The sequence below is a fragment of the Podarcis erhardii genome (genome assembly GCF_964252035.2).
Source record: "Podarcis erhardii genome assembly, chromosome: 1".
Taxonomy (NCBI): domain Eukaryota; kingdom Metazoa; phylum Chordata; class Lepidosauria; order Squamata; family Lacertidae; genus Podarcis; species Podarcis erhardii.
Genome location: NC_138497.1, coordinates 14,751,894 through 14,776,044, shown reverse-complemented (window position 1 = coordinate 14,776,044; position 24,151 = coordinate 14,751,894). Strand labels below are relative to the sequence as shown.

At 41.8% G+C, this 24,151-nt stretch overlaps 1 protein-coding gene across 5 annotated transcripts in view; it reads left to right on the top strand.

Annotated features, from left to right (window-relative positions):
• Positions 1–24,151, top strand: part of KLC1 (kinesin light chain 1) — a 43,583-nt gene that overhangs the window by 1,807 nt on the left and 17,625 nt on the right. For all 5 annotated transcript variants that reach the window (XM_081860983.1, XM_081860982.1, XM_081860985.1 and 2 more), the window contains exons 2-11: positions 15,948–16,209; positions 16,402–16,632; positions 16,988–17,066; positions 17,787–18,012; positions 18,581–18,668; positions 19,552–19,653; positions 20,479–20,652; positions 21,133–21,232; positions 23,460–23,509; positions 23,592–23,659. In XM_081860983.1, the coding sequence (XP_081717109.1) occupies positions 15,949–16,209; positions 16,402–16,632; positions 16,988–17,066; positions 17,787–18,012; positions 18,581–18,668; positions 19,552–19,653; positions 20,479–20,652; positions 21,133–21,232; positions 23,460–23,509; positions 23,592–23,659 (1,379 nt within the window). In that variant the 5' untranslated portion in view covers position 15,948. The remainder of the gene's footprint in view (positions 1–15,947; positions 16,210–16,401; positions 16,633–16,987; positions 17,067–17,786; positions 18,013–18,580; positions 18,669–19,551; positions 19,654–20,478; positions 20,653–21,132; positions 21,233–23,459; positions 23,510–23,591; positions 23,660–24,151) is intronic.

Here is a 24,151-nt window from a genome sequence, read left to right as displayed (position 1 = left end):
AGGATTACCCGAAGTAATTGTGAAATATTAATTTATTGCAAGTGGGGGCAGAATTCAGGCTTGAGGAAGCTATTGTGTTTTTATTAGAACCCAGAGACCCACCTACTGGAGCCTGGTGTAAAAGAAATACCGGTACATTTAAAGAAATCTGATCCCAGGAATTTGCTCTTGAGTACTAGAACTGAACAGAATTCTCAGTCCTGACCCAGAAGAATCCTAGTCATCCAATGCTTTCTTTATTTCAGCAGTATAATTTAGAGTCAATTTGTTGTTGCTGTTAAACAATTAGAAGTCAGAAATCCTTGCCAAAGATCTACCAGTAAATTCCGTTCTGCCTTCTGTCCACTGCTGCTTAACAGTGTCCATGCTTGCCTTCTTACTAAGGCAGAGTAAAAAACAGAAGTGATTTAGAATGTAAAGGTTAAAAGAGAAATCTAGGTCACTGGCATAAGAGTAATAGTACTTGCAGCCTCAGACGAAGCCTCTGAATATTAAATAAGAACACAGAACAATATCTGAACATTAAAGGAAAATGAAGTGGGTTATAATATAAAAAAATCAGTGCAATATGATTTTATTTTAAAGGAGGGATCAGTTGCTGTTAGCTTTGTGTCTGAGTTTTCCATCAGGCTTTGGCAAAATGCTCACCTGCCTCTCTTCCTTTGTGCTGTATCTGTTGGTTTCTTTTGCTCAGTTGGGTGCCCTTGGGATGTTTCATTGTACCCTCTAATGCAGTCTCTGGCTTTTTACTGCAGGCTAAATTCCCTTTGGACATGAGGATTAGTGCAGCTTCTCTTCAGTCTCCACCTTTCTGATCTGCCTCTGAGGCGCAGTTAGCTTAGAATATGTTTTTACTCTGAATTTTCAGTATAACCCTGTCTAGTGTGACAACATGGCTTCTATACATTTTAGGCTTTTTAACATTCAGAATAACAAGTGCACGAGGCAACATCAAACAAAAGCTGTCTGCAAGAGCTATGGTGCTCAAATATGTCATTTTCTTTATAATAGGAACTAAGCTTCAAATGTTTAAGCTTCAGTTTTTGGAATCTTCAAGAAATGGAGGCCCTCCAATTTAATTTATTCTTTGCAGGATGTACTTCTCATAAGCTTGCATGTAAAATAGCATAGGAAGCAAAATCCCCTGAGGAAGTTTGTCCTTATTACCATACTGCAATTTTCTATGTCTTATTGCTAATGCACATGCAAAATATATTGATATTCCTGGGGGAGGGGATGAATGGGTTTTTTAAGATGACAAATTAGGCAGGAAACAATGGATTGTTTGTCAAACTTTTCTAATAGCAATATTCATTGATGCAGAGAAGAAAGTATTTGGAAATATCCCCCCCCCTTTTTTTTTATTACTCTGTAGTTGTATTAAGTGCAATTTTCCTGTTATCTCTAGAAAATAAACTCTTGTCACTACAGATAAGGGCTTCTAGGCTTTTTCAAATTAAAGATAAAATTGTAATGGATAAAACTTGAAGCTATTGCAGCGGCAAGGACTGTCAGCTTTTCTGGTTTCTGTCCATAAACTTGCTGCTAGCAATTATTCATCCCTCACTGGGATAATACTGTCCTATCTCACAAGCAGCACTTATTTTTCAGGGGGTACTCAAGGGTACGGAATACCAGCACCTCTTTTTTGTTGTTGCTAAAAAGTGTGGCACTTACTGTAACAACTTAATAGCTAGTACTGGCACCTATTTTTCTAGGGGGGGGGGGACCACTGCTCACAAGGCTATTGTAAAGATTATTTGCAGCATATTTGAAACACTTTTAACACTCAGTATGCTATGTTGTTGTTGTTGTTGTTTAGTCGTATCTGACTCTTTGTGACCCCATGGACCAGAGCACGCCAGGCACTTCTGTCTTCCACTGCCTCCCGCAGTTTGGTCAAACTCATGCTGGTAGCTTCGAGAACACTATTCAACCATCTTGTCCTCTGTTATGCTATATACATAAATGCAAGGAAGTAAATTTTGTACTTTTTTACTTCAGTACTTCCATTCCCAGTACAAAATAAACACTTGCCAGCTTTTTCCCGCCATTCACTTTATTTTCCAATACGCTAACATTTGTTGAGTAACTCAACGCAGCATCTGGTTTCCAAAATAATTGGGGTATCAATAGGTATGGTACCTGAAATTACTGAAGTATTTTGCGTAAAACTAACCTTTGTGTTTGTATTGCTGAGAAGTGACTAATTTATCATGTTGCCTGTATACATTTTTTCAAACATATTTTTTACCAATATAATTTAGTCCAATAAAATTGCATAAGCGCAACATGGCAAGAAATCTTCCTTCATATACTGACTTTACTTTAGAGATTATGGCTTATTTAAACCATAGTTTTCTGTTACATTGAAATGAGGAGGTTGGATTACTGACTACTAACTAGCATAGGAAATTATCATATGCTGATTAGTAAACCAAGATTAAAATCATAGTTTCTCGGTTTGACTGTGACAGGAAACTGTGATTTCAGCAAGTCATGATCTCTGAGCTGAAGTAAGTGTGTAAGAGGTTTTGAAATTGTTTTAGATTCATATGGTGCACCCAAAGTTGTGTGATAAAAATCCCTCTCCCTCTGCAGCCCCCTGTGCCCTCTAGTCTGCTTTGGAGTGTCCATCTCTGCCAGTTTTAATGTTTTTATGAGAATTTGAACGATTCTCATGATTTTTTGTCTTACCTCACTAACCTTTAGGGCTATAAAACTATTTTGCCATCAGTCTTCATATGTGTTCCAAATTGCCATCCATGTGGCTCATGACCTGACCTTGCTGTTGGCACTGTGTTTATCTGCCCTTGATGAATTCTCAGTATTCCATAATAATAATATTACCAAAGTAAGAACATTCAATAGTTTTGATTTGAGTAAAGGAAAACTGTACACTTGCAGCTTTAAAAAAATCTGTATTTCAAGGGTAGTGTCAGTATTTCTATATACTTATGGTTTTATAGTATTGTGTTCAGTGGCATTGACCTAAAAAAGTACTTTTTTATGCTGAACAACAAAATAAATATCATGTTGATATGTTGATAACTGACTCAAGATGAATTATTTGTTTAAGGCGGGGGGACGTTGCTTGAAGGGGAATAGCTCTGAACATGGGAATTCTTAATCTTGAAAGTGTTATTTGTGCTGACAATGAAACTAGCTGAAAACTAGTTGCAACTGAACAACTGAAACTAGCTGCAAATTTATTTTTGTTGATCTCAGTGACTGTTGGATATCACCCAATAGACAGCTCACTGGCTTCATTGGGATACTGTTAAGTATTTTTCATTTATTGCGCCAGCCATTTACACCCTTGTTCCAAGAAAGGAGAGCTGCATGTAGAAGCAGGATTGCATGCACCCTATTGATAAAAATGTGCATTCTCATCTGTGGACATGCTCATTTGGACCCCATTGAATTGGCTGGATGCATCTTCTGATGACTCTGTGTTCTGATGAATTTGGGCCATAGTGGTGTTAAATAGCTACACAAACTGTACTTAAATAAATGTGCTGATATAGTTTAATTCTGTGCACGATGAGAACAGTTGGGGGAAATAATCAACACTGTATGATTCAACGTTTATAATGTTGCTAGTATATGTGCTGTAGGAATTATCAGTGCTGAGAGATGAGTCTGTGTAACATTTGTCCTTCTGAAATAACCTGAGGAGTTTGGCTGTTTGAGACATGCCTTCAGAAGGAAATAGTTGACTGATGAAATAAGACATTTCATCAGTGCATACGTGGAATTTTCAAGGAAAACTTAAGTCAGGTGAGCATAGTGAAATGGCCTCATACTAGTTTACCAGCATTTGACTCATTTACCTCTTTCACACATTTTCCTGTAGCAAACACATTGACAGACATGGCCTACTTGTACATTGCCTTGGTCAGGTGTTCAGCTTGTTCTTTTTCTTCAGTAAGCCAACCTATGCAAGATGGCCTGTGTTGACTGCAAGACAACATGCTGAAAATGTAGGAGCCTCACCCTGGGAAGCAGCTCTGTGCCTATGTTGAAAAGGGAAAAAAATCCCAAGATCTGCTGTTGACATGAGATTGGAACAGATAATCTAACAGAAATGTTAGCATTTACCAACCCATATCTATTGGACGAAGCTGGACATAAAGTCATTAACTAAGATCAAGCATTTTGAGTAAAACCAAATTTTGAAGAGCTGGGGTGCCACAAAGAGGAAGATACTACTGCTGAACTGCAACTAACATGAAGAAGGATCGTGTACAGTTTATCTTCATGATAAGGATCAAATAAAGATGGAAGAAAGTTTGTATCCCTTTGAAGCATACATCAAACTCTCATTGTTCGGCATGGTTGTTGGCATCCATCTGTCTCAAGAGACAATAGCTACAAGAAAGCTGCACTATCCACTACAGTTGATTTCCTGTTGAATATGTTCCACATGGGAAATAAAGCTTATGACAACTTCATTGCTGTGAGAATCTATTACATTTCAACCAGCAAATTAGAAGGTGTAATCTTTTACAACAGTCAGAAGAAAAAAAAAGAAAATACTGTATATTTAAGGTGACAACTCCTGTATCACTACAAAAAAGAGTTATAGGTGTCATATTCCCTGATATTAGTACCTCTGATTTGGTCGCATAGATGCAACCATGTTTTAAACTGACAGCTTTCACTTAAAAGTAGAATCCACAGTCAACAGCTATCTATCATAGTGTCAGGGAACTGCCATCGGAAAGGCATGTGGTGGAGGGGCTCTCAGAAGCTAGGAGAGAATTAGCAGCGGGGGAAGGTACCAGCAGGGGGAGTGCGGGAGATCAGAGAGAGAGTGAGGTGCAGGAATTGCTCAGGGAATCTTCCAGCGAAAACAGTGGAGAAGTCGCAGGACCTCCTATAGGTACACCCACTCCTCGCCGGAAACTGTCGTGCCGAGAATCCAGACGACGCGTTTCCGTTAAGAAGCTTCTATGCTGGAGTCATTTCCGTAAACGCCCACTGTCGGATTCTGCCAGCGATTAAGGGAGTCATGCTTAAGGGGCTCCGCTGTACACAGAGTCTTGAGAAACATGCCCAAGATCTGAGGGACTGAACTTTTACACACAAGTAGCTCATAATCCCATCACAGCAATCCGACAGTCTCTGTAAGCGCTTGCGCAAAAGGCATCATGAGCAACCCAACCGGAGCTGGAGACGCAGGAGGAGCTGGAGGGGGTCCAAGCCTGGAAGAAAGGTACAGGGTGTTGGAACTCCAGCTAGCGCTGCAAACGGCGAGGCTCGAAGAGAGGCGGGCTCAGGATGCAGACAAGGGCAAAACCACCCCACTTGCCAGGAAGGTGCCAGGGTTGGTGCAAAAGTTTGGGGGTGATCCCAGAAATTATCAAGCCTTTAGGACTGAGATGCAATACGCCCTCAATCTGCAGTTTGATGACTTTCCAGATGAGGAATCGAGAGTGGCGTATGTCATTGGGCATCTCGAAGGTGGGGCAAAAGACTGGGTGAGGCCCCTGATGGCAGGGAACAGTGACGCTCTAAAGGACACAAGGAAATTTTTTCGCGCCATGGACCTGATGTTTTCCAGTGAGATTGAGCAGGGGGTGGTGCACAGACAATTGATGGCATGTAAACAGGGGAACCGCTCCGTCCGAGAGTACTGGACTGAGTTTACCATGTTGATCCATAAACTGGGGTGGGACCTGTCTGCAGACCCAATTCAAATGCTTTTCGAAGAAGGGTTATCCTCAGCGGTGAAGGATGAACTTTCCCGCGCGCCCAGGGCGGAGTCTATGGACCAATTGACTAAATCAGCGCTTGCTGTCGGAGCGCGCCAAGAGGCAATAGCCTTGGAAAAGCGGGAAGGGAAAGGGGAACGTTGGAGTGAGTTCCGCATTCCAGAGATACCAGGGCAGCAGTCACCGCCAGTAGAACCGATGGAGATTGGAACAGCGCGTGCGCGCGGAGTTTCAAACGCCAACGAAGGGCGGAAGAAAGAGGGAAAGAGCGCCAAGAAGTGTTTCCTCTGCCAACAGCCAGGTCACTTTGCCAGAGTCTGCCCTCAGAGGAAGGGATGGCAAGGAATGGCGGGAGCTGTTGGGGGGGAGGAGGAGGGGGTTAAGGAGCAGGTAAAAGCCAACGCCTGGTTGCCAGCATCGGGGCACAGCAGCCAGGCCAAAGAGCAGTGAATGTGCCCAAGCCTGAACCCCCAAGACCAGCGCTTGTCGTGGAGGTGGTGCTAGAGCTACCAAACGGACATCCGCTAAAGATAAGGGCGCTATTGGACTCAGGCAGCTCCTGCAATTTTATGAGTAAGGAGTTTGCAGCGGAACACCAGATACAGACTGTTCCTTTAAGTAACCCTCTGCAGGTAACAACGATTGATGGGAGGGAGCTGTTGGGGGGAGAAGTTAACCTCCAGACTGTTCCCATGATTATGAGGGTGGCAAGACACACGGAGGTCATAGCGTTTAGTGTGGCTACCCTGGGAGGAGCGCCCATCATATTGGGAATGAGCTGGCTAGCGCTGCATGACCCGCTAGTGGGATGGCACCAGAGAGTAGTCTCATTTGGGTCAGCGTATTGCCTGGCGCACTGCAAGGGAGGGGAAGCACAGGCAGAAGCCCAGGCCACGCTAGCAGGGATGGAAGTAACAGATAAAGGGGAGGTACCATGACAATATGCCGACTTGGTTAACGTCTTCAGCGAAAGAGAAGCAGACAAACTGCCCCCGCACAGACCCTTTGACTGTCAAATTAACTTACTCCCAGGAGCACAACTGCCAGTGGGCAAGCTGTATGCTATGTCAGACAGGGAGATGCAGGAGTTAAGGGAGTTCATTGACAAAAACCTCAAGCGAGGTTTCATCAGAGAGTCACGAGCGGTGGGGAGCAGCCCAGTGTTCTTTGTGGACAAAAAAACACACGGATAAACCCAGATTGGTCGTGGACTTCCGGGCCCTAAATGCAGTGTCAGAACCCGTGACTTTCCCCATGCCCAGAATCGATGACATTTTGACCCGGGTGAGGAAAGGGAAAATTTTTACCAAGCTGGACCTAAGGGGGGCGTATAACCTGATACGTATGAGAAAGGGAGACGAGTGGAAAACCACCATGTTCACCCCCTTGGGGGCCTTTGAGTACCTCGTTATGCCCTTCGGTCTACAGGCGGGCTCAGCCTGTTTTCAATCATTCATGAATCACGTCCTGGGACCCTTGCTTTACAAGAACTGTGTAGCGTTCTTAGATGATGTCTTGGTGTACTCAGAGAATGAGGAGCAGCATGTGCGGGACGTAAGAGAGGTACTGAGCAGACTGCAAGCAAACCAGCTGTGGGTGAAACTGGAGAAGTGTCAGTTTCATACCAGAGAGGTGGAATTCCTGGGGTACCGGTTGTCAGACAAGGGATTGGCCATGGATCCCAGCAAGGTTCAAGCGGTACTGGAATGGAAGACACCGAAAACTAAGAAGGACGTGCAAAGGTTCCTGGGATTCGGAAACTTCTATCGGAAGTTCATCAAGAACTTTGCCCACTTAACGGCTCCCATCACTGATTGTCTCAGAAGAAGAAATTTGTCTGGACGGAAGAGGCGCAGCGAGCGTTCGAAAGTTTAAAGAAGGCGTTTGCGTCGGAAGAACAACTTTTGCACGTGGATCTACGGCAACCAATGAGAGTGGAGACTGACGCATCAGACCGAGCGGTGGGGGCGGTGCTTCTACAGCCGGGAAAAGATACGTCGGAATGGAGACCGTGTGCCTTCTTCTCGCGGAAGCTGAACAAATCCGAGAAAAACTACACCGTGTACGACCGAGAACTACTCGCCATTCATGAAGCGTTCCGGAGATGGCGACATTTGCTGATCGGAGCGCAGCACAAGGTCCAAGTGCGCACCGACCACAAAAATCTAGAATACTGGAGAACTGCCCGAGTACTGAACCAGAGACAAGTGAGATGGGCCCTGGAGTTTTCCAAATTCCATTTTGAAATTTGCTACGTGCCGGGGAAGGAGAATGTCAGAGCGGACGCTCTCTCTCGAAAACCAGAGTATTTGGAGGGAGAGGGAGCGCCAGAGGAGAGACATATCATTCCCGAGGACCACTGGGTGTGTGGGGCGGCATTGGTGGGGCAAAGAGAACTGGTAGAGAGAACCGAGAACGATGATTACACCCAAGATAAACTCAGAGGACTCCGGGGAGGTGGAGAGAACACAGGGGGTTTTGAGGAAAGGAACGGAACGTTGTATTACAAGGGGGCACTGTACATACCGGAAGGGGAATTGAGGGGCAGGGTACTCAAACAATTGCACGACAGCCCCACAGCGGGGCACTTCGGGCAACACAAAACCATGTGGTTGGTTACCAGGGAGTTTTGGTGGCCCAAGGTGAGGGAAGACGTACGGGAATATGTAAGGGGGTGTGACCGATGCCAACGAGCAAAAGGAGAGAGGCTGGCACCAGCGGGGCTACTGGAACCCTTACCCACACCAGAAAGGCCATGGGAGGCAATATCCATAGATTTTATGATGGATCTGCCAAAATCCAAAGGGAAGACAGCGGTCATGGTGGTAGTAGACCTATTAACCAAGATGTGCCATTTTATAGCCTGTTCACACACAGTCACAGCAGAAGAAACCGCCAAGTTGTTTGTAAAGCATATTTTTAGGTTGCATGGCGCCCCCTTGAGGGTGGTCTCAGACCGGGGGAAACAATTTACTTCCAGGTTCTGGAGGAAGCTCATGAGCTTACTGCACGTAGAAGTCAATTTTTCGACTGTCCGACACCCAGAAACAAATGGGCAGGCGGAAACGGCAAACGGTATTTTACAACAATACCTGAGGTGTTATGTAAATGACAGAAAAAATGATTGGGTAGATAAGTTGGCCCTGGCAGAATTTGCCTACAACAACGCGGAGAATGTGTCCACAGGGATGAGTCCCTTCCTGGCTAATTATGGGTGTCATCCCAGGGCATTCCCAGGAGAAGGAGGGGAAAGATGGAGTGTCCCAGCAGCGGAACACTTTGTGGAAGAGATGGAAGCTGTCCACAGGCAACTCCAACTCAACTTAGAGAGGGCCAAGGAAGAATACAAGAAGCAAGCAGACAGAAGCAGAAGGGAAGGTGAAACCATAAGGGTGGGGGACCGGGTGTGGCTGTCCACCCAAGGACTGCCGTTCAAGGGAGGGTGTAAGAAATTGAGACCCAAACGGCTAGGACCCTTTGAGGTCATACAACAGGTCAACCCGGTAGCATTCAAACTCAGGTTGCCCAACCACATGAAACTGCACCCAGTATTTCATAGGTCCTTACTGTCGCCGTACCGAGAAGGGCGGGAGTGGGGGGAACGTGAGAGGGAGGTCATTCAAACACCAGTCATAGAAGAAAGGGAACGCAACATGCAGGTGGCAGAAATCATTGATTCCAGGTGGAAAGGGAATCAGGTGGAGTATTTGGTTGTATGGGAAGGGGAACCGGAATCGGAAAACACATGGGTACTGGCAGAGGAGGTCAATGATGAGGTTTTAATAGAAGTGTTTCATCAACGGTTCCCAAGGAAACCTCAGCCCGTAGCACGGTTCGGGAGGGAACACTTCGGCACAACCGATGAAGAAGAGTTCGAAGGGTTCCCAGAATCAGGGCTGGAGGAGGGAATAGACTCCGACGAGGAAGGGGACTCAGGGAGAAGAGACGGGAGTCAGTGGAGAGAAGTTTTTGAATCCTCTGACGATGAGGAGTGTTCTTTCTGGGGTTTTCCATCCTCACCGCCAGTAAAGGAGGGGGCGGGAGGGGGTGAAGGGGGCCCTGGGGGGGAGGTGGATGTCAGGGAACTGCCATCGGAAAGGCATGTGGTGGAGGGGCTCTCAGAAGCTAGGAGAGAATTAGCAGCGGGGGAAGGTACCAGCAGGGGGAGTGTGGGAGATCAGAGAGAGAGTGAGGTGCAGGAATTGCTCAGGGAATCTTCCAGCGAAAACAGTGGAGAAGTCGCAGGACCTCCTATAGGTACACCCACTCCTCGCCGGAAACTGTCGCGCCGAGAATCCAGACGACGCGTTTCCGTTAAGGAGCTTCTATGCTGGAGTCGTTTCCGTAAACGCCCACTGTCGGATTCTGCCAGCGATTAAGGGAGTCATGCTTAAGGGGCTCCGCTGTACACAGAGTCTTGAGAAACATGCCCAAGATCTGAGGGACTGAACTTTTACGCACAAGTAGCTCATAATCCCATCACACATAGTTTGCAAATGAGTTGATGAAATGTTCCTTCTTTCCATGTGTATGCTAATGGAGTCTGAACTGGCAGTGACTGACCAGAAACAAGACCCGGAACAACATGAAGATATATAACTGACTTAATTTATTACCTTGTCGTGTACTTCACTAAATTACATTATTACATGCACCTGTGACATGGCTATGTTACTCATTCTTCTAGGAAATTCTGAAAGCAATCAAAGAGCAGTTTGAAGTACTACATAGATGTGTGATAGCTAGCTCATTTATGATCACTATGCAAATCCCTATCTGGATTTCTTTGCTTCACTGGATGCCTTTTTAAGCAAGGGAAGATTCAGCCTTCAAGGTTCAGGACGGAAATAAGAATGTACAAGCCATGTTTTCTTCTTTAAAGTGATTGAATTTGGAATGAGGTAACAAAAGCTTAAACCATGGAAACTGAAGCTAGTTAATGAAGCAAGGCTGCAGAAGTTCGTAGTTGTGTGAAAGTATAGGAACATATGGAAGAACTGCTGCCATGCAAGTCTTTCAAAAGAAGATACTGTAGACAGTTTGATTTATGGAATTGGACCCAAGCTACACAAAGCAAGACACTGTTGTCCAGTCCACAGGTAGAAAACTGAAAATCAAAAGTGCACAACAGAGGGATTTGATGGGGATCAGGATTCCTATCTCTCGGAATCTTCAAGTACACAGATCATGATGCCTCGGTACCATTCTCATGTAGCTGATGAAATAGAGGAGACTCATGTTCTTTGTGGATTTGGAGACAGTCTTCACCCAAAAGTGTGCTTATTATCAATTTTATTCATGTACAGCAAGTAAAATCACAAACAAGGTTTGTGATAGCTAGCCTGCAAAAAGCATAATAGTATAAATTATACAATAAGCTAACTAAACCCTCACAAAACTAAATAAGGCATAATACTACAAACAGTTAAGTGTAAGGCTATCAAGCAATAGCCTGCATGGCATCTTACAGCCAGGGTGAAGCATCTCTGTTAGTTCTGGATCTGTCTCTTAAGTTCCTCATCTTAGTTTCAGCAGCTGAGTTGTGGTTTTGCCAGTTGTCTGGCTCCCTATTATATATTGTTTCACTACACTGACAAGGCTAATTCATGTGTTCATAATACACATATGAGTTATATGTCACTGGGCTTTACCTTCTTTATGCTTTCCTGGGAGGAAAAGGGAATACTGCTCTAGATCCCAAGCAGCTACGTTCTTCAAACTAAAAGCAGTTGTGTGAGAAACTCAGTTTATATGTTACAGACAACCAGCCTTTGATTCTTCCAGTTAGTGCATTGTTTATCATACTTTACAAGCCATGTGACAATTGCTAATTTCTACTGAATAAATGTTGTGCTGCTGACAAAGATTCATATTAATTCTGGAAGGGACAGGTTACAAATAGCAAACAAAGCTAAGTCCATGCATGTTAGGCCTTATGCTGGGGCATTAAAGGGACAATTGCCAGCATCAGTCCTTGTGATAACCTTAGTCTTCTACACATGTCAGGAAGATTTTGGGATTCACATGGCAGGACAGCATCTCAAACAAAGATGTGCTCACATTCTCACCATGTTTGCACTCCTGTCTCAGCAACATCTACGCTAGGTTGGTAATGTCCACAGAATAAAAGATGGCAGGATCCCCAAGGATATGCTCTGCATTACAAAAACGCCTGCAAACTTGACATGAAGGCTGGCAACATTAATCCTGTGGTGTGGGAATCCCTTGCAGACGACCACAGTGCCTGGAGACAGACAGTCAGGTTGTGTATCCACAGCAGTGACCTGAGGAGGAATGACCGCTGGAAGAAGAAACACCATGGTACACTTGCATCAGCACAACCAAACGCTTTCATCTGCCTCAGCTGCAACTGATCCTGTATTTTCCATATCACTCTCTACTGCCACAGCAGGCGCTGTAATTCTCCAATAGCTCAACTCTGATATTGTCTTCTGCTAACTAACACACAACTGGGAGAAGGACAACATATGCATGGTCAATTGGTTTTTAATGCCTGGTGGTTGTTTCTCCTTGTGATCTTAATGGCATTGGTATCAGTGAGTTCCTGAACAAGGAGACCTAGCTCAGCCTTTATTTTTCACTGGTATCTTCCCTTCATACTCCAAAATCAGATAAATTCTACCCCTTTACTAAACTTAGGATTATGGGTAGGCTGCAACATCCCCCCAAATTCATAACATTATTTTCCTACTTCAAGTAAAGGTGTGCTCCAAGTAGAACCATTGAAGAACAAGAGAAATAAGATACAATACTTTGCATACCTTTTTCTAGCTCTGTCACAGGTATGCACATGCTCAGATTTAGGAATAAGAAGCTCCACCCAGTGTCTGGAAACATGTTATGGCCCAAAGGCTGTTGTTTAGATTTATTTTCTGATATATTTTGCATATTTGTATACAACCAATTTGCTCCTTGGCAATTCACAATAAAATGCATAGAACAATGAAATCAATAGTACACAGCAAACCAGGAACAGAGGTGCATTTAAAATAGGTTAAAGCATGAAGCATGAAAGGCTTCAGAAAAGCAGATCTTCTTAGAGTGCCAAAAGAGAAGAATGGGTGCATGGTTAGCCTCCCTAGCGAAGGAGTTCTGTGAGTGGTACAGAGGTATTTGCTTTAACAGAGAATTGGCAACTAGTAGTTACCCTTATTACAGCTATTCCTGACAGACCTTCTGGAATAGGTTTTAAGTGAGCACAGGCTGCAGTGGGGAAGGGAAACTGGGAGAATATAAGCCTGCCTTGTGGAAGTCCCTTTTTTGCTTTTGCAAGACATATCTGGATCCAAGCCATGATATGTAGTAGCTATGGATGGTGAATGTGCTTGTCTATAGCACTCGTGATTCAAGTTGCAGTTTAGTATCATAATGGGAAAAGAAAATTGGTTAATTGCTAATAAGTGGTCCTATACAATTAGAATATATTCTGTGTTGAATATGTTGGAAATTGCTGTTGTGTTTTTGCTGTGCCTTTTTCAAAATTCAGTTGCAGTCTCTCACCCCAACCCCACCTCCCAGTGAGTCATGTGTGTCTGACTGTGCGGTGTGAAATTTTGTTTTTTCAGGAAACAGTTCCTGGCAAATTAGGGAAGTGTGACAAGTCTCTCAGCTCTTCTTTTTGCTTTCAGATTTGTGGAGGTGACTAAGTATTTTGGTATTGCTTTCAGATTCAGAGAAAGGACAGCTCAGTCGTGCCCATTCTAACTCATGGGTGGGGAGTCAGTGGTCCTCCTGATGTCATTAGACTTCCAAGTCCCATCACTCAAGCTGCCATGGTCAATAGTAATGGATTATAGAAGCCATTGTTCACCAACATATAGTGTTAGAAACTGAGATATGACAGCTAAATGGCACCTTAAACCTAGGTTATGGGCACAAGAATAGAATGTCTAGGCGCGTTTTTTATAACAAGAATACAAAGCTGAAAATGAATGAACTGCAGCTAAAGTATTATGTTCATTTTTCACATGGTCTAGTCCTTTCCCTGCTGACCCCCCCCAATATTCTTAAAAGGTTCTCTTCTCCAGTCTTCAGAGAGTAGCTGGAAGTGGGGAGACAGAAAAAGTTCCTCCTTTCCTTCCACTCTGCAGTTTTAATCTGAAATCTTAGGCACAGTACTGCGCCAGAGCTCAGAAACTGCTCTCGCTAATGAAATTCCCTGTTGCAAAATACACCTGAAACAATGGGAGTTTTGAACACTGCATATAGATAGCCACAAGTTCCCCATATTTGCTCTAGCTCAGGCTTCCTCAACCTCAGCCCTCCAGATGTTTTGAGACTACAATTCCCATCATCCCTGACCACTGGTCCTGCTAGCTAGGAATCATGGGAGTTGTAGGCCAAAAAACATCTGGAGGGGCAAGGTTGAGGAAACCTGCTCTAGCTGATGCAAAAAAATTTCTGTTGCACAGGGTCCCTTCAGTCCTCCAAATGAGATTTATGGAGGGGAAGCAGGGGAAATTGCTAGAAACTGCTCCTCTCCCCTTTCATCCATCAGGGAATTGGACAACATTGGAAGCCACATGGTAGCTGCTGCTTTGTATCTATGAAATCTTTCTATGTATCTTTGTACATAATCTATGTATCTTTGTAGCTGCTGTGTATCTGAAGAAGTGTGCATGCACACGAAAGCTCATACCTAGAACTAACTTAGTTGGTCTTTAAGGTGCTACTGGAAGAAAAAAAAAATTATTTTGTTTTGACTATGGCAGACCAACACGGCTACCTATCTGTAACTGCTGCTTTAATGTTTACTTCAATTGTTTTATTGTGATTCATCTTGCATGTGGGCAGGAGACTATAGTTTCATCTACCTCTGTCCTGAGTGAGGAGGAGCATAAAGGTGCTGGCTCTTCTTTACTGTTCTAAGATAATCCCTTATGGTCCATGATTATTGTTATTTCTCCTGATAACCATATACTTACTGGGTTCCCTCCCTCCTAAACATGTCTTCAATGGAAATTTGAATACCTCTCTGAAATTGTAAATCTATGGAAGAACTGGTTAAATGAATTGTGCCCAAGCAGGCTCTACAGGTTAGTGAGAGAGCAGTAAACTGCTTTTGACCCATGTAAGTCATTTAGAAGTGCTTCGGTCAGCAGCTTTTAGAGCTGAATGCACTGGTTTGCTATAAAATAACAGGAAAAATCCCTTTTACCTGTCTTTCATTAGTTTCCCTTACTCAGCCATTTCAATATTCTTGTCATTTTTAAAATTTCCCATCCCTTTGGGTTGGGTGACAATGTATGCCTGCAAAACAGGATTAATAAATGGATATTTCACACAAATCAATACTGAAACAGACAGGTGTTAAGTGCTTTCTGGTCCGTGTGTGTGTAGGAAGGATATCAGAATTCAAAAGCTTTGAGACCATGGGGCCGTATTCAGTGTAATGCTGGGGAGATCAGTCTATCAGCTCAAGCGTTTCTGCTTGCTTGACAGCACAGTCTCTCCTTCCTTGCCCTTGCTGTTTTGGGGATTCTGCTCACTCTCCAGAGCAGATTTGGGGCGGGCATGTTGTGGCTATTGCACTGGCTTCCACTAGTGTGATGACTTAGTTGAATATTGTTAATTTATTTTTTATTATTAATAATATGGCCCAGGGATAATATTTTAATATGTTTAAAATATGGATTGTAAATTATGCTGTCCCTATTGTAAGGAAGTTTTTGTACTGTCTTAATATTTAAGTTATATATCCTGTATTTTTAATACTGTTTTATTGTACACTGCCCAGTGAATATTTATTGATGGGCTGCTACATGACTCATAACTCATAAATCATATAATTGTAGATTTGGAAGGGACCCTAAGGCTCATCTACTAAAATATATGTATCTTTCTGGCCGGCAAAGCTTACCCAAACCTTTCAGAAATTAAAAATATTGTTGACTACATAGCCTTTTTGTGGTAGTAATGTTTACTGCAAATATATTGGCAATATTTTATTGCATGAATCTGTAGCTGTATACAAGATACAAAATACTGAAGTACTGCTTTGTATTGTGGAAAATGTTTGTTTTGAATAGGAAATTTCACAGGAGTTATTGTAGACACCTACATTCAAAATCTAGAGCATGTGTACCAAAACGTTTTATGCCCTTTGGGCATGCTTTGGTCTACTGCATCAGTTTTCAATTAAGACCAATAAGAATTGTAAAATATGTTGTTTGGCTTTAAACTAAAGTTACCATTTCTGTGTTTTCTTAGAATGTATGACAACATGTCCACAATGGTGTATCTAAAGGAAGACAAGTTGGAGAAACTCACTCAAGATGAAATTATTTCTAAGACTAAGCAAGTGATTCAAGGACTAGAAGCTTTGAAGAATGAGCACAATTCCATCTTACAGAGTTTACTGGAGACACTGAAGTGTTTGAAGAAAGATGACGAAACAAATTTGGTGGAAGAAAAATCAAACATGATTCGCAAGTCTCTGGAAATGCTGGAACTTGGACTCAGTGAAGCACAGGTAAAAAGCCATTTCTATTTAATCTGGTGTCAAAATGTTATCTTGCTTTGATACAGTATTTTAACAATGTTAACAATTAAAATCTCAAATGTTGGATTTGTAAAGCAGCGATGCAGTTGATGCCAACCCACATATATGTTCAAATATTGTAAGACAAGAGGAATAATACTTGTAATTTCTGGTCCTTTCTAGGTAATGATGGCCTTGTCAAATCACTTAAATGCGGTGGAATCAGAGAAGCAGAAATTACGAGCTCAGGTTCGCAGGCTATGCCAGGAAAATCAATGGCTAAGAGATGAGCTAGCCAATACCCAGCAGAAATTACAAAAGAGTGAGCAGTCAGTGGCTCAGCTGGAAGAAGAAAAGAAGCACCTAGAATTTATGAATCAGTTAAAAAAATACGATGATGATATATCTCCTTCAGTAAGTAGCTTCACATTAAAACACATTTTATTCTTCCTAATTTTTTTCTGTTTGCTGAGGAACGTTACCCTATAAATGTTGGGACCTTTCCTCATAGGAGACTTGTCCAGCCCTGTGATCACCTTTGTTACCCTTTTCTCAAGATCATCTGGTCATAAACTTAGAGTTTTTGCACTTCTAAATATCATGCTTAGTAGATGATACACTTTTCAGTATCGGTATTAGTTTGAGAAGTAGGGCGGGGAGACAGTAGTGAGACAAAAGGTACCTTTTGCAATTTGTGGATATGCATAATGCGCATATCCATATTGATTCAGTGGTTCTAACTGCTTGTTGTTTCTTGGGATTTGTCTAGGAGGATAAAGACACAGATTCTACCAAAGAGCCACTGGATGATTTATTCCCCAATGATGAAGATGACCAAGGACAAGGGAGTAAGTGAATGTAACTTTATACATTATATAGAGTGAGTGGGGACTAGTGGAAGTTTAGCTGCTTCTTTAAGTCATTAGTGCACAGCATAAAAGAGTAGCTGCAGTATTGAAGCCTGGCAGCTGACTTGCCAGAAGCAATAAAAATGATAGACTTGAAACTTTTGATGGGCAATCAGAAGTTGTACTTCAGTGTGAAGATGTTTTTCTAGTTAGTGATAGCCACGGTTTATCATGTCTGAACTGGGGAAATCATACTGTACTCTCAAATTATACTGAGGCTAGGATCCAGTTCTGAAGCTAAGCATGCAAGGAACAAGTCTCCCCCATGGTTCTAGGTTTGGGCTCTTCCCCAGGTTACATTGGCTTGCTAGATGAGGGGGGCAGGAATTTGCATCAGCTACTATGGTGGCTGAACTTTTGATTTCCTGCTTTTCCATGAGTTTGGCTACATCCAATCTCATTCTCCTGAGAAGCCAGATACTTTCAAGTGTAATGAATAAAAGAAATAGAACTTTCTAACAAAACATGTGCCAGAGTATGCTCAAAGTAATGTGTGTGTTTAAAAAAAACCCACAAGAGTGGAATGATTAGGTATAATAACTTCATGGAACTCAATCATAGTTTTGACAGTTAAAACATTTGAGTGTGTAGTCTTAAAGAAGTTCAGTTCATTCATGCCAGTTACATATTAATTTTAATATACTGCTTTCTTCTTTCTAGTTCAACAACCACATAGTAGTGCAGCAGCAGCTGCCCAGCAGGGTGGCTATGAAATCCCAGCAAGATTAAGGACCCTTCATAATCTTGTCATTCAGTATGCTTCCCAAGGCAGATATGAAGTTGCTGTACCCCTCTGTAAACAAGCACTTGAAGACCTGGAGAAGACATCAGGTCATGATCATCCTGATGTTGCCACTATGTTGAATATACTTGCATTGGTATACAGGTTGGTATTTAAATGGTTTTCTAATGTGTTTGATGTTACAGCTAGACTAAAATACAGTACTTGTGGTTGTGTTTTGAGTAACAATGTTGTATTTCAGTTTGAGGACATGGCCTTTTTAGGGAGACAGTCATGCAACTTGAATAATATTCCTAGATATTTTGAGTTGGGCTGAGGACATTCTTACTTTAGCAGTAGTTTGCTGCTAGCGGCTTAGGAACTGAATCTGCATTTTGTTTTGGTGCTGGTTGGTGCATCTGATGACCTTAGATTGGGAGGAGAACTGGGTATACTGTCCATAGTATCCTGCAGTTGTTGTTCTTTATAGGGATGTAGAGGGCAGCCTCAGATTATCAGCATGGTCTGTTCTAGTACCTAGCCACTGTGCTGTAATTCTGTTGAATAATAGGCACTTCATGGGTTGAGACATGAAAAGAGCAGAATCTGCACTGGATTCTGACAGTTTCATATACTTAAGATACTGAATCCAATTCTTGCTGATTTTCCTGACTGAATTCTTAGATAATACGTTCATGAGATATGGTTGTTAATCATGACTTCTCTAATTTAGGGACCAGAATAAATACAAAGATGCAGCAAACTTACTGAATGATGCTTTGGCTATTCGTGAAAAGACCTTGGGCAAAGATCATCCAGCGGTTTGTATATTAGATAGTTCTTTTGTTTCTTCCTTCTTTTGTTTCTTCCTTCTTTGTAGTATCAAGTCCTTTTGGTTTCCTTTGAAACTCATTTTAATATTAACTCAACAGGAAGGTTTTTAAGCCCTGGTTTATCGTTAACTTCATTCAGGTAGGTAACTCTCAATATAATGTCTTGCACTTTTAATAATTAAGCACAAAACTCTTTCAACATTGGTCCACTTAAATTACTTTCTTGCACACTTGTCTGATTCTGAATCATTTACATGATGAATTTACCTGAAATTCTGAAATATTTCAAATGTGTTTTTGGATTGCTTTTTTGGAGCAATAGTAAAAACTTTTGTTCAGTGTAAGCCATTTATTAAATACTCTCCATTGATAATTACAGATGTCCTTTCTATAATATGAAACTATGTCACTTTCTAATATATATCTTTTGAATATAGTATTCTGCTTCATTGAGCAAAATTGTGCATTTCCTAATATTCCTAGCCCAGTGCTTCCCAGCCAGTATGTTATAACTAATCTATTGTCCACATGCTTGTCCCAGTTAAGGTTTTAGCTCTGGGCCAGTACTTTCAAAACATAGACCTAGTCCTTTAGCATGACTTATTCCATGCTTGCTGGATCTTACTACTTGGTTCTACTTAACAACCTAGTAAATATGTACCGTCCAACAACAATTTGCTACTATTTGTAGGCCGCCAAAGGTTGGGCATCACTGTGCTAGTTAAGACACATTTTATGTTTCTTAGTTTCACAAGTATTTAAACATCTGAATTACAAATAAATGAATGCTCTAGGAGCTGCTTAATTTTTCTCCAGATAATTTCAGCAGGTATGTTAGTAGACCTACATAGCTTTTGTCCTCATTTTGCAGGTTGCAGCAACTTTAAACAATCTTGCAGTGCTTTATGGAAAAAGAGGAAAATACAAGGAAGCTGAACCATTATGCAAGAGAGCATTGGAAATCAGAGAGAAGGTAGCTCAGAACAACTGTGTTATTTTTGCTGACTTCTGCTTTTTCAGTCTCAGACTTGTCATGATATTGGCTGTGTGTGTTGGTTAAAATAGAGATTGTGCATACAGTTGTGCATATTTAGGATTTTATTGCAATGATCTATTAAGTTTTTAGAAATCAACTCACTGTATTTTAAAGATGTGTCAGAACCTGCTCTCAAAAGACAGGAAACCCCATATTTGTTACGAGGCAGGGAGATCAGGTATCAAGGAAGATCTCAACATCTCAGATGGGGTATTTTATTCCAGCAGTGTCATGACAGCTGTCACACATCACAGTTCTGAGCCACTTTTTCCTGCACTACATACTATTGGCTTTGAATGCTATTTCTTTGTCTTCAATAACAGCAATATGTCTTGGAAATCTACCTTGTGCATATGATTTGAAATGCAAAACATATGAAAAGTAGGCATTGGGGAGCACCCTAACTTTCCAGAAGTCTGCACATGTAGAAGTGGGGTGAATGACAGAAAAGGGAAGGAATTAGTGTGGAAAGTAGTAATCCTCCCATAGTGTAGGCGGAAGTTCTTTGTGAAGTTTCTTGTGGAGGTTTGAAGGATTTATACCTGGAAAGTTGTGATCTGGAATATTTCCCATACCCCTGTATAATACGTAAATAATTCTGGCTAAATTTGTTTAATATGTTTCCAGAGGTGGAGTATAAATAGGGGCTTGAGTCTAGCTGAGCCAATGCTAGTGTAAATATGACTGTGACGGATTTTTTAAAAAAGTTTATATTTAAAAAGCAGGTGATACAGTGGTAACCTAGCGTTCCTTTATTTCTAGGTACTGGGAAAAGACCATCCAGATGTTGCCAAACAGTTAAATAATCTGGCCTTACTATGTCAGAACCAGGGTAAATATGAAGAAGTGGAATACTACTATCAACGGGCACTTGAGATCTACCAAACAAAACTGGGGCCGGATGATCCAAACGTAGCAAAAACCAAGAATAATTTGGTATGTCTGCACAGTGGCGTATATAATAATGAGACATGAGCTACTGTATTTCTCATTTGCTGAAAACATGGGCTTGGATCCAAAACACCAAACAGAATGAAAATAGTTCCTAGTGCCAGTACTGCCACACTTAAGACTTGCACATGTGCTAGAGGAAGACTTTCAGCAGTGATATATTATACTGTGTCTTACAATTACTGTGCTTCTGCTGGCCTGGATGAAGTACGACTTTGGATCTAGTGTCACTATTTTCACACCATGCTCTAGTGTGACATGTAACATAGACCTTCTGTAGTGCTGCCCAATTAGCATAGACAATATTGAGCTAGATAGACCAATGGTTTAAGTTAGCTTCCAATGACTGTTGCAGGCAGAAAAACACATTTGGATCCAACCCTTTGTAATGTGCTAAGCAAGTTGCCTTCAGATATCATGTTTCTGACCTTTCAAATCTGACTGTGCTCATGTCATCTCTTTCAGGCATCCTGCTACTTGAAACAAGGCAAATTTAAGCAAGCCGAAACTTTGTACAAAGAGATCCTTACTCGTGCCCACGAAAGGGAATTTGGCTCTGTGGATGGTAAATGCTTGTATTATGAAGGAAAGTTAGTTCATGTAGGAATAACTAGGGGTTGTGAATAGGAGAGACTCAAGTCCTTTGTTAATTGTAAGAGGTCATGGGTTGTTGCTGCTTTTAAATAATGGCAGAACATATTGAGAAATCATTTTAGAAATTGTTACAGGAAATGCTTTGACAAGTTGTTTAGCCATTGTTTCTCTAGGTTTTCTCCCCCATGCTGTATGGCAAACCATCTTTAAAATTGAGAGGAATTTTCACAAGCAGTTTTTGATAATGATAAATTGAGTAAGCATGTAATGCTAAATCATTATTTAATTCTATGTGCAGAAGCTGGAAAAAGCCTGAGCAAAGCCTTGAGCTCCCTCTTTCCCTTGTCCTTCCCTGCTGGCAGAAGAACTTCTGCAAAATATAATTTCATTTCTCACAAATCCTTGCTTCTTGTTAAAGTATTAACCAGACATTTTGGTTAGAAACAAACTCTAGTCAGTTTCTGAACAAACCAGATTCATAACTCATGGCGGAAGCTTGCTTGTTTACTGTGTAGATTTTGTTTTAAACCACAACTTGTAGTTTGTATGTTAAGGATAAGCCAGGATATATTGAAAGTGAAATTAAGTTCTGCAGACGACATCCTCCTACCACCTGTGGGTCGGGAGTGGGGGAAGAAGAGCAGGGAGTATGCAAATTCAAGGCTTTCTTTGGGTTCATCCCAGCACACGCATATTCCAGCTTGTGCACCAAGTGCTAAGCCATGGTTTAATATTGTATGCAAACTGAGCCCCTAGGGCAGGCATAGGCAACCTCAGCCCTCCAGATGTTTTGGGACTACAGCTCCCATCATCCCTGACCACTGGTCCTGTTGTTGGATTTGTTCCGTATCTGCTATAGGGTCCCCGGAGCACAGATTCACACAAAGCGGCAAACATCCTTTCAGGTTATAACAGGGTTTATTTGAAATGCATATGCAAAGCAAAGGTGGAGCATGATAATCTCGCAATCTGCACACCCCAATCAGGGTGCACCCACTTTTTATAGACTTTACAAAAAAAAAATCAGAGAGTGAGACTTTACATTCTTATCCAATCAGGCTCTAATATTCCATGTTTCTCCTTTTGAAGGTTAACACTTTAAGACATTTAACATATTTACTCATTCTTTGTTTGTCTGCCTCCTACGGCCTTCCCTGCCTTGTAACAGTTGCTTTGTTTGTCTGCTTGCTTGTGGTCTTGCCCGTCTTGTAACAGTTGCTTTGATAACAGCATGCTGGAATTTCTATTTTTGAGGCCCTTCACTGTTAGCTAGGGATGATGGGAGTTGTAGTCCCAAAACATCTGGAGGGCCGAGGTTGCCTATGTCTGCCCTAGGGGGAAGGTGGGGAGAGCACTTGGCTCTTTAGTCCAAGCAAAGTCTAATCCTGTTGGGCATGCTTGCAGTTGCTCTTTGGCTCTAGACTTCCTTTTACAAGTCTTGGCAGAATTCTTCAGAGGGTTTTAGGTTATCATGATAATAATAATGCCAAAAAGACTGACTTGAAGAATCATACATTTTAATTGGGTGATTTAAGGAATTGGTTGGATTGTTAATACACTTGGCACAATATAGCTTGCAAGCAGTAGTTGCAGAGCACTGGCTTCCTTGTGGTGAGTTAATTATGTAAGCAGCTTGCTTGAAGTGTCAAAGTTGTCATTGTGATAAAAGTGACGTCTCCGTATGTTCTAGCAGACAACTAAGCTTCTGTTTGCATGTGCTGCTTGCAATTCGGTTAACATCAAAGCTGCTTTGAAAGAGCAGTTGCAACCATTTTGTAACTCTGATTTCTAGCTATTCTTTTTTCCTATCCTTAGGCTGTGAAAAAAACAAGACATCTACTTGTAATATGTCTTTGTTCTGTCACAGTGTGATAAGATGACCCTTTGCTCTGTTTAGCTTATTTGATAAACTCAAGGTTTGCATCATTTATATACAATAGTACCGTGAGTGGCTTCTGATCAGTGAATAAAGTGTCCTAGAACATTGGGGGTGGATATCTTTGTAGCTTTCCATAATGTTTCTTTACAGCACAATCCTATACATGTCTACTGAGCAGTAATCCTCACCAAGTTCAGTGGGGCTTCCTCCCTCATAAGTGGGTATAGGAATGCGTTGGTGAGCATTCTTTCACAATGCTGGTCTGGCCAAATGTGGTCATTTTATTTCACACAGTATCCCTTACCTTATTTTTACATAGATGAAAACAAACCAATCTGGATGCATGCTGAAGAAAGAGAAGAATGCAAAGTAAGAGGATACCTGAAGCAGAAATTTATTTTTGTCCTTATAGCGTTAAAGATAACAATTTAACACACTGTTTGCAATTTAGGGAAAGCAAAAAGATGGCACTACTTTTGGTGAATATGGAGGCTGGTATAAAGCTTGCAAAGTTGATAGGTAGGTACATTTTCCTAAAAACATTTAAAGTGTTAAAATAATAATGTTGTTGACAGTGTGTTGAATTCTGGAAACCTCCAAAGTGAAGATAATTGTAAATGTCCTTATGGAGAAACTTAATAAAGGTTGTATTCAACTAACTTTTGTGCACAGTAGACCCAACAGAATTAGTGGTCATAAATTTACACGAGTCTACTCTGAGTAAAAGTTAATTGAATATAACCTTAATTCGATTAACTGGTCAATTAACCAGATTCAGTTAACTGGTCTCACTAGTGGAAGCTTACACAAGGACTTTGGCTAGTGCAACAAGGTTCCCACCCCTCCAAATTCGCTGGGGGTGTTAGGTGAATTCCCAGAACAGGTTTTTCTCCAGGTGGAAATGTCTTGATTGTGACTGAAACAGTCATCCAAATAAACTGGTGTTGCAATACTACCTAGAGAGACTCGGCTTTGTGTAAATACCTAGAAAGATAAAATTTGGAAACAGAA